Source organism: Bacillus rossius, chromosome 1 (genome assembly GCF_032445375.1).
Source record: "Bacillus rossius redtenbacheri isolate Brsri chromosome 1, Brsri_v3, whole genome shotgun sequence".
In the NCBI taxonomy this organism is placed as follows: domain Eukaryota; kingdom Metazoa; phylum Arthropoda; class Insecta; order Phasmatodea; family Bacillidae; genus Bacillus; species Bacillus rossius.
The window spans coordinates 214,827,619-214,838,010 of record NC_086330.1 but is presented as its reverse complement, the minus strand read 5'-3'; the positions used below and the strand labels follow the sequence as shown (position 1 = coordinate 214,838,010).

General features: G+C 38.3%; 2 protein-coding genes across 5 annotated transcripts in view; one reads left to right on the top strand and one right to left on the bottom strand.

Moving 5' to 3' along the window:
- LOC134527278 (uncharacterized) overlaps positions 1-10,392 on the bottom strand; it is a 466,201-nt gene that overhangs the window by 306,079 nt on the left and 149,730 nt on the right. The window lies entirely within an intron of this gene.
- LOC134529805 (uncharacterized) overlaps positions 3,626-10,392 on the top strand; it is a 47,585-nt gene continuing 40,818 nt past the window's right edge. For all 4 annotated transcript variants that reach the window (XM_063364276.1, XM_063364268.1, XM_063364285.1 and 1 more), the window contains exons 1-2: positions 3,626-3,698; positions 5,305-5,380. In XM_063364276.1, coding sequence (XP_063220346.1) covers positions 3,642-3,698; positions 5,305-5,380 — 133 coding nt within the window. In that variant the 5' untranslated portion in view covers positions 3,626-3,641. The remainder of the gene's footprint in view (positions 3,699-5,304; positions 5,381-10,392) is intronic.

Below are 10,392 nucleotides of genomic sequence, written 5' to 3'. Positions count from 1 at the left end.
ACCTTCTAAGTCGAGCCTGATGCACGAGAAACTGCCCAGGACGAGCCTGACGCATGAACAATTGCTTATGTCGAGCCTGACGCACGAGCGACTGCCCAGGTCAAGCCAGATGAACGAATGCTCCAGCAATTGGAAGCTGGCGCAAGAAGCTGGAGTACAAAATGATAGTACAGGTGTTGGAGGCGTGGCCAGGTTCACTCTGCCCAATCCTTTGTTTAGTTCTTCGAGGGTTACATACATTTACGGACTGCAGGAGTGCCATGTGGCTAACAGGCGAGGAAGGCACTGCCCCACTCTCACTTGGCCTGGAGCTGGCGCTTGCACATAAATGTCAACATTGTTCTCGTTAAATAACTTACAGCATAATTTTTGCTTACGTACCTTCTCACACTGGTGGAGTGGTAGTTGTGCTATGCTGTGTTTTTGCTGACCCAAAGTCACAACCTACAGATGACACCATCTTATTACTATGTAGACTGTCGTTCTATTTTCTGGAAATCTCCTTCACTCGCGTATTTTCACGAACTGCTAGAGTGCAGAGTTAGATGGTCATGGCGCTGCACAGGTTTCAAATGGAACTGCATCTGGCATATTATATTTGTGTCTCATTACATAAATCTTAGACAAATTCCGCAAATTTGTGCTCAAACTTTGTCGGTCCGAGATAATTTTTTAAAACACCTGTTCGTTCAGATTGTATCGAAGTTCTCGATGACTTTGGTTTGGTGGTTAAAACTCAATGTTCAAAAAAAAAAATATTGTTAGGCTGTATTTTGGACTAAAGCCGCCAGGGGTTTTATTCATGAATGTCCATCGCTCTGATTGGGAATGTCATGTAAGAAATAAATAAAATAATTTAACATAATTGATGTTGCTTCTTTTTATGGGAATTTTACAACCGTATTACTGACGGTCGGGCGAATACACCAGAAAAATTGACACGCCAAAAATAAAAAAAATATATAAACTGACTGCATATCAACTTCAGAATCATCAGACACCATATAGACGTCCATCACCAAACATTTTTTTTGCATTCCCGTCACTCCTTGCGTGGTAGATGGCCCAGGCTCGCTCGAACCAAATTTCGCTCCTCTTTCGGGGGTTCATTTTGCCCCACTGACTCATTTCTCTCAGCTACGTTTTTCCTCATTGCGTACCTATGACACTACTTTGAATTTATAATTAATTATGTTCGTAATATTTGGCTGTTTTTCTTTCTTTTCTCCAAACTGTTTTCTCTTAGGCATTTAGCGATTGATTGGTTCCAGAACCAAAATTAGTCACTTTACAGTAATTCCACTCAACTAGCACCACTCAGTACTTACTCACGAGAATCTTAAAGCTGCTGAGAGATATGAGCCAGTGGGGTAAAACAAGCCCCGAACGAGCCGCGGAACTATTGCTCGAGCGAGCCTGAGCCGTCTACCACGCGAAAAGCGACGGGGAATTCAGAATATTGTTTTGTAATGCTCTCTGAAGATTATGATTTTGATATGAAGTCGGTTTTTAAGTTTTTTTTTTGTGTCTTAATCGTTCTGTCGCTAAACGGTCTATTTATTTCGGCGGTACAGCACTTACCGACTCAATTCGATGCTCGTTACCAATGCTCATTACGCAATCACTGCAAATGTTAACATATGCATACGTAACGACCACAAGCAAAGTCTGCTCTACTAAGATATATTTACTTAAACTCTGTAACTTTAATTACTTACGAGTTTTAAGCGGTGTCATTTCCACAGCCGAAGTGACACCCAACCCGTGATATAGTCATTCATATTCCTGTCGGAAATTCATGTCAAAAATGTGTTGATATCATTATAAACGCAGTTCTTGAAACGAGATCACGCTATAACTATAATGGTGGTTGTCATTCTTCACTCAGGATGGTGCAGGTATTTAGAATCATAGAATCATAGAAACAACGCGAAAGTTAAACTGAAGTTGTTCCTTTAGATTAATCCACAAAAAAAATTTGTGAAAAATAATTTCCGTCGAATTTATTAGTTAACGACGTAGCTTCTTCGTATTCCTATAGTTAGTGAAAATCTATTTCAATAGAGCATTCTTGCTGTCTAAGTTAACTCGCGCCAATTTTAAATCATAAAAATAGTAAGTAGGTATACATACCTGTATGTGCACTGAGTGTGTGGAATAATAAAAATGAGTAATTTTTTTAATTCACAGGTGGCTATAATAATTTCTAACTCTTGTGCGCTACCGTAGGAAGAACGTTTACAACATTTCTGGCTATGGAAGTATATAGATATATTAGCCAATAACCAGCGGCTTCGTTCGTGCAGTCTCAGGGTGTTGCTGAAATCTTGCTATTGAAAGGAACGTATGTGATTAATCCCTAACATATTTACTAAAGAAATAGACACACACTGTCGGGTGCATAATTTAATTCAAAACACAACTGTTAGGAATCACAATTTTTTAAATTGGAAATTCTGTAGATCTTTTTTTATTTATTTAATGTATATTTTAATTACCTCTGTGATTTTATGAAATGCTTTCGTCCGCGAGGTCGTTTGCGTGGACATCGAGATTGAACACAAATGCTTTAGTCCAAAATACAGCCTAACAATATTTTTTTTTTTGAACATTGAGTTTTAACCACCAAACCAAAGTCATCGAGAACTTCGATACAATCTGAACGAACAGGTGTTTTAAAAAATTATCTCGGACCGACAAAGTTTGAGCACAAATTTGCGGAATTTGTCTAAGATTTATGTAATGAGACACAAATATAATATGCCAGATGCAGTTCCATTTGAAACCTGTGCAGCGCCATGACCATCTAACTCTGCACTCTAGCAGTTCGTGAAAATACGCGAGTGAAGGAGATTTCCAGAAAATAGAACGACAGTCTACATAGTAATAAGATGGTGTCATCTGTAGGTTGTGACTTTGGGTCAGCAAAAACACAGCATAGCACAACTACCACTCCACCAGTGTGAGAAGGTACGTAAGCAAAAATTATGCTGTAAGTTATTTAACGAGAACAATGTTGACATTTATGTGCAAGCGCCAGCTCCAGGCCAAGTGAGAGTGGGGCAGTGCCTTCCTCGCCTGTTAGCCACATGGCACTCCTGCAGTCCGTAAATGTATGTAACCCTCGAAGAACTAAACAAAGGATTGGGCAGAGTGAACCTGGCCACGCCTCCAACACCTGTACTATCATTTTGTACTCCAGCTTCTTGCGCCAGCTTCCAATTGCTGGAGCATTCGTTCATCTGGCTTGACCTGGGCAGTCGCTCGTGCGTCAGGCTCGACATAAGCAATTGTTCATGCGTCAGGCTCGTCCTGGGCAGTTTCTCGTGCATCAGGCTCGACTTAGAAGGTCGCTCATGCATCAGGCTCGTCCTGGGCAGTTGCTCGTGCGTCAGGCTCGACCTGGGCATTTGCTCGTGCGTCAGGCTCGACATAAGGAATTTCTCAAGCGTCAGGCTCAGCTGGGAACTTTATGTTGCATCAGGCTTGACCTAGGCAGTTGCAAGTGCGTTAGGCTGAACCTGGGCATTGCGGGAGGCGACTGGTCGTGCCAGCAGCGTCACGCTAGGTGCCTGCCGGAAGACAGCCGCACGCGACGACGGACTGGTATAAAGCGTCGCGGTGCTCTGCGCCGAGCAGACATGGCTCCAATAGAGTGGCTGTGTGTCACCGCGCTGGTGCTGGCCAGCAACCTGCAGGTGGGTCCCATCCTCTCCATGCTTCACTTCTGTGTCGCTGTGTGGCACTTCTGTGTCGCGTAGTTCGTCTGACCGTGCGTGACCCATCACCCAGCTCTACGACTGCCACTTATTGTTTACTAACCGACTCTTATTTATTTCAGTTTACTGTGTTTTATAACGTGTATTCATTCGTTTTACATAAAATCATGTTGCGTAAAGATTTAAAAAAAAAATTTCAGTTCTAAAATAAATCTGTATTTTAATTTTACTTACATCGTAGTCTCGATCTCACGAAACATATTTTGTCGGCCTTTTAATGTGTACACGACGCCGTGACAGCGAGATGTTGGCCAGGTGGACATGCATGAGCAGTGACAGGGCTGTCCCTCGGAGGCAGCTCCTGGGTGACAGGGCTGTCATTCAGTGGCAGCTCCTGGCTGTCAGGGCTGTCTCTCGGAGGTAGCTCCTGGTTGCATGTTCGAAGGGCAGGAGGAGTTGTACAGGCTGTGACTTGCTGAGTATCCCTTAGATAGGAAAACACACTGTGAAATAATTTATCTAGTAGATAGAAAAACTTAAAAAATAAATATAAAAAGGAGGGGGGGTTGTACTCCAATAAGTGCGTTGGAAGTAATCACAATTCTTTGATATGATTAATTAAAGAATATAGTTAGAGTGAAAAAAAAAATATTTAGAGCAGCAAAGTGGTGGATAAATACCATCGATGTCTTGAATTATCTATTACAGTTTTCTCAGCTTTAAATAACAAGTAGGTAAATAAAAACAACCATTTTAAGAAATTGTGTTCAATGTTTTCAGCATGAAAAATAAACTTTTAGCTGAACCATCAGTTTAATATTAAAATTAATCCCACATTTATTTTCATGTGTTACTAAATATATTTCATTTTTTAAAAAAGGGAATGGAGTAACGCTATATCATTCCTTTTAATAAATTGAACGAAATGCGCATGCGCTCTGAACTCCTTCCTGTTGAATTTTTATTGCATAATTAGCGCATTTTTCTTTGCATACTTATACTCTACCTTCAAAGCATCTACATAAATAGAAAGTTAGGTATAAATTTATTTGTCATATTAAAAATACCTACATAATTACAAAGTGGTTTGGGCTGTTGCGTTATCATTCTGTATAGGCATCACTTAATTTGTAGTGTGTAACTATATGTTTTGAGACAGCTTATCATCCATCATCCAAAATAACGTAACGCCTTCACCTATTTTTTTTGCTTTTATCGCTATCTTTTTTTATAAAGGGGGATATATACATTCTATCACGTCTTTGCGCCGCGAGTGGCGCTGTATTTTAACATAAATATAGCCACGCTGTTACTGTCCACACCTTTTAGGATAATCTATTTCTTTACAATGATTAACTTTAATATGGCAATATTAAAAAAATCTAAAATTTTAGTAAAAAATTTGTCAACTCTTGCAAATGACTGAAAAAATGTATTTAGATTTTTATGCACAAGACGTTTTGAGCTTAGCAATGATTCTGATAAACTAATACGTCTGATAACCAACTTAAACAACATAATAGTGTGTACTAGGAAATTAGTTGTGAGAGCAGGGCAAGCTGGTATAAAAAAATTGTGTTGACAGGCATGGTCACCAGGGAACACGCGCGCGCTCATACGGTCACTGCGCCAAGCTGCAGACAACCCGCGTCGCTCCACAAGTAAGTATGCAGCTACTTCCATCCTCAGAGTGGCCGCCTGCACTCCTGTCCAGATGACTTCAGCTTTCCAGTGCTCTCAGCTACTTTCGTCTTTAAAGTGGCAGGCTGCACTTTGGCCAGTTGACGTGATCTTTATGTGCATTAAGTCACTTGCGTTATTAGAGTGTCCACCTGTACAGCTGGCCAGCTAACATCTGCTTTTGTGTGCTTTTTTCTGAGTGGTTCATCCAGTTAGAAGGGGTGTGGTATGTCCTTTCGGGTTACCATTCGAATGGGACGTTGGCAATCACTTTGAGAGGTGGATACGGAAGTGCTCAGGTTAGGTGAAATGCATTATACCACCCGATTTTTATTTAAGAGTACCTGAGTTATTTTTGTGCATAGGGCACAGCTGAAGCCAATATAAAATAATTGGGAAACATTACGCTAATAAGCCATTTGTTTCCAGACACAGTGATTTTTATGGTTCAATAAAAATAACTGAATTTAATTGCTGAATATTTCTTAAAAACAATTTTCTTCTTTGATATACTTAACAGCATGGGAATTATTTTCTGTGTTCTCCAAGAGTAAAATACAAACCAATAAGAGTTAAAGAAATAATCAGCATATTATTTCTTATTTAAATAATAGTTGCTTCCATAAAAATATTAATAATAAGCTTTGTTACCTATTATTCAATTCCAACAAATGGTGGTTATTGATATTAATACAAAAATAAATAATTTAACAATTCCACATTTGATTTACAAGTGAAATTAAAAGTTCGTACACAGAAATATTACTCGCACAAATGCACTGCAGTATACTTCTATCTTTGACGCGCCATGGCCATCAGTAACTTCCTGTCCACATACGAGATTCTGTGATATACGTGACACATACGTGTCTATGTCCGGGCCAGAATAATTACTCGATCAGCACAAAGATTCAACTGTTACGTTATGATGGCAGTTCAAGCATTGTTATTTTAGTTGTTTTTTTTCTTATTTCCGGCTTATGAAGTAAAATCCTGTGTAAATGTTTCAACATATATATGGGGAACATTAATTTTGCTAAAAATGTACGCTCATTTACAAACAAAACCATTATATTATAGCTTACTAAACTAGTGGATTATTTTATATTTTATATTTCACAGGTTTGAGTGCTTGGACGTCTCCGAGACTTTGTTAGGGAAAAACTATCAAAATTATTTTTCAACCATTATTAAGAAATAAATTTGAACGCATATGTATCTATTAAGTTATAACTAGAATATAAAGAAATCATATCTCTAAGCATACTTCCGCTAAGTACACATATTATACGAGGACTGCTTATTTAGTGGGCCAGTTATTATCACAACGAACATATTTAAAGTTAACAAGGTAATCAGAAGAAAATACAACTTTTAGTTTAGTTATATATTTTATTTTAGAATTTGAAACAAACAATGAAACTAAAACTCATAAAAGTATTCATATACGCTTTTATTCTGCACTCTACATTACGCAAGGCATGTCATCACGTACCCATTAAGCAGGCAAGCACTCTCCTAATTTAAAAAAATTATAATTTTGAACTTTAGGCTTTAAATCAGAGAAATATCACCCTTAGTTTCAAGCATACAGTGATGCATATCACGTTCAATGTAAGCTGTAATACTGCACATCGGGACTGAAGAACATTAGAAATGGTAACCAAAACATTGAAGATTCTTATGTTAGGAGTACGAGATGAATTTCAGGCGCAATCAATACAAGGAACGCTAGAAATAAATATATAATCGTGGAAAAACAATTTAATAAGCTCAGCACAGAAGAACCTATCGCTTAGCAAGCCTGAGTAACAAGTGACACAAATAACAGACAGTTTACATCAATAGGGCTACGTGCTTTAAATAATATTTCCAATGTGGAGTACTGATTCAAAAATCGTATGGACATTCGTTATTAGTGCTTCCAATGGTTGACATAGGAATACCTCAAAAATTACAACAGAGATAAAACCAAACACTCAAAGAAATTGTAAAAATCATCAATTGTTTATGTACTCTCTAGGTATTTGACATTTGACATTTTCGATAGTTTTAGCTAGTTATCTGTTCCTTTGTTATTCATTCTAAAGGTTTTTCTATGACAGCCGGCGTATATCAGCAATGACGCATGTCGATTAATAAATTTAAATATAAATTCAAGCAGTCATGCTGACATTACTACGGGAAAAATATTTGAATTATAAACTCTTGAAACGATTTGGTCCATTATACAAAGGCAAGTAATGAACTTTCTTGACACTTACAGTACATTAACAAATAAAAATTTGTAACTAAAGCCAATGTATTGTGGCATAACGAAACAAAGCATTAGGCATTTACCTGTCAATGTACCCAGGTACCTACAAGAGTAGGCGAGTTTAGAGAATCGCGTGGTTACAACTACGCCACGAACAAGTGAAGACCCACTTACACTGCTCCCACTGTACAAAATACAAACATTATACAAGTAAAAAGATAAAAATTAATAACATTTTTGGGATTTCGCTTGCCCAGGTGATACTCATATCGCTAACGAAACGCGAGTATCTCGACACTGGAGGCGTAATGTAACCGGATCCACCTCCCTATTTACACCTTGTTACAGGCGCATATTTGGGATGGACTCAGGGAGCGCGCGCTGAGCGGTGATTCGACACGACATTGAGTCTGGCCGTGTGAAGGCACTAGGCCAAGAGAAGGAGAAAACTTCCAGAGAGAGGGTTTGTTCCAGAACGATCGGGTAATTGTTTTTCTCATCCAGCTGGAACCAACCATATTTTTTGGAAAGGGGTCTGGGTTAGGGAAGACTCTACGTGCGTCTCAGACCGAAGCTTTTACGCCTAGTCATGCTGGGTTTCAGCCATGCAGAAATGGTAGCATGCAACGTGTGCTTGCATAGGTGATTGGCCAGCCATGGCAGCAATTGATGCCATGGCTTACTCACATATCTTATATCTAGACTATAACTAGTTAAGTTGGACCTAGGTAAAAACCTAAATAGACACAGGGAAAACCCTGGGCTCATTCATGCGAGGTTAGATATTACAAGCATTAAGCAGGCAGGTTCAATATAGGACAAGAAGGGTGGCCTGAAATAAGAGTTGTTCAGGACAGAATAGTTCTAAACACGCTGGGGCCCTGGGGTCGGTAGCTTGGGCCATGCGGCCCGCATTGGTGTTTGTACGCGGATGGATTGGGACCAGGACGCATGCGCCCCTGGTGGCGGGCGACAGTACTCAGTCAACCAGCGGCTGCCAGTCAGCGCGTGTGCTTGAGACTAGGAAAGAAGATGGGGTTGAACCAAGGAGCATGTAAGAAGATCTGGAGTGGACATGTGTAGGGCGAGAGCGAAGCCAGCCGGTTGCGAAGAAGGGTTGAAAAGAAAGAGGAGGAGAGCGTATTTCTACTGCAAACGCAGCCCCAGCCCACTTGTCCTTGAGGTTTGAGTGGCGCTGGTGTGCGGCTACAATGGTGATTTCCTGTATCGCATATGGCTGTACAAATCGATGGAATTCCAAGCCGGATGGCGTTGCTTTTCACATGTATTAAAGATTTTTTTTTTTCATTTGTTAACTAAATTAATTCCCAAAACTTTTGAAGCATCAGAAAAAAGTGGCAAATGTTTTAAACAGAAGTAACTAATCTTCGAACTTTTCGAAAAACCTAAGAAAACTATTTAACAAAGAGAAGTAGTTTCAGTTGTATAATTCTTTACTTTTTTCATAGATTTCCAAAACGTGACGATCAACGACAGATCTGGGAAAAAGCGACAAAGCGGAAAAATTGGACTGCGTCTCCGAACCATGCATTGTGTACAGTGCATTTTGAAGACAAATGGGTCTTAAGAAGCGAAAATCTAGCTCGATTAAAGGATGATATGGTGTTCGGTATATTGTTTCCCTCAAAGGAACGGTTTCACAATGCTTTTAAGATATTAGATAAATCCCAACATAAGTTTAAAACATTTCTCTTAAGAGTGTGCTTCGTAGCATTAAAAGACGCGCCTTAATTATTTTGCAAATTTATCATTGTTATGGTGACGATGTCAGGGGTTTTCGTATTTTTTTTAGAAATATAGTACAGTATGTATTAGCAACTACGTTAAGAACTGTTATTTTATTCACACAGAGAAAAGAAATACAAAATGCTAAAATTTGGCGTCTGTCTTTTTATATCCTATATAGGCTTGTTATTAGATGTGTGTTGTAACATGTATAAAAATGTTAAATATATTCAACAATATTTGGTAATTATATATATTTAAAAACTTTTATGTACGCTACTTGAAACTACGTGAAAGGTTTTCAGTCTATAGAGGCCTATTCTATGATTTTTTAAAATTATTAATTCTTATGCAAACAATTAATAAAATTGAAAGTTTCTTACATTGTCAGTATATGCATAGCATTACAGTTATTACAAACAATTCTCTACCAGTGTTAAGCTAAGGTTTGCATGTTACGTTGGTTGAGTAAGTAGACTGGAACATGAACATGATATTGAAAAGACTTCTAACTTCTACTAATACACGTATATTACAAGAGATTTGTAATAGATTAAATGAAGTAAGTAAGAATTCGTTTTTTATAAACGTTGTGTATGAAATTATAAAATTTGAGAAGTATAATAACAAAAAGAAGTGCGTTACGAAGACATATGTCAGTAGTGTTACCCACTGAAACATTATTCCCACTTCAACTCTCTGTAAAAATAAAAGTATGGGGTTGAATGCGTCAAGAGTGGTATATAAATAAAATTTGAAGCTTCTTCCTTATTTCATACGCAGGTGTCCCCCACCTATAGTTGCAAACAAAAATTTTTCCTCGATGTTGAAATTTACTCTGCGTATTCACAAAAAAATTTGGCAGTAAATAGGTATTTAATTTTAAAAAATGAAAGTATTCATGTTTCGAAAAAAATATTAAAGCGGTGTGGGAAAGAATGTTTACAGATAATCCAGTAAAATTTTCAGTTTAATTGTTTTGATAGTTTC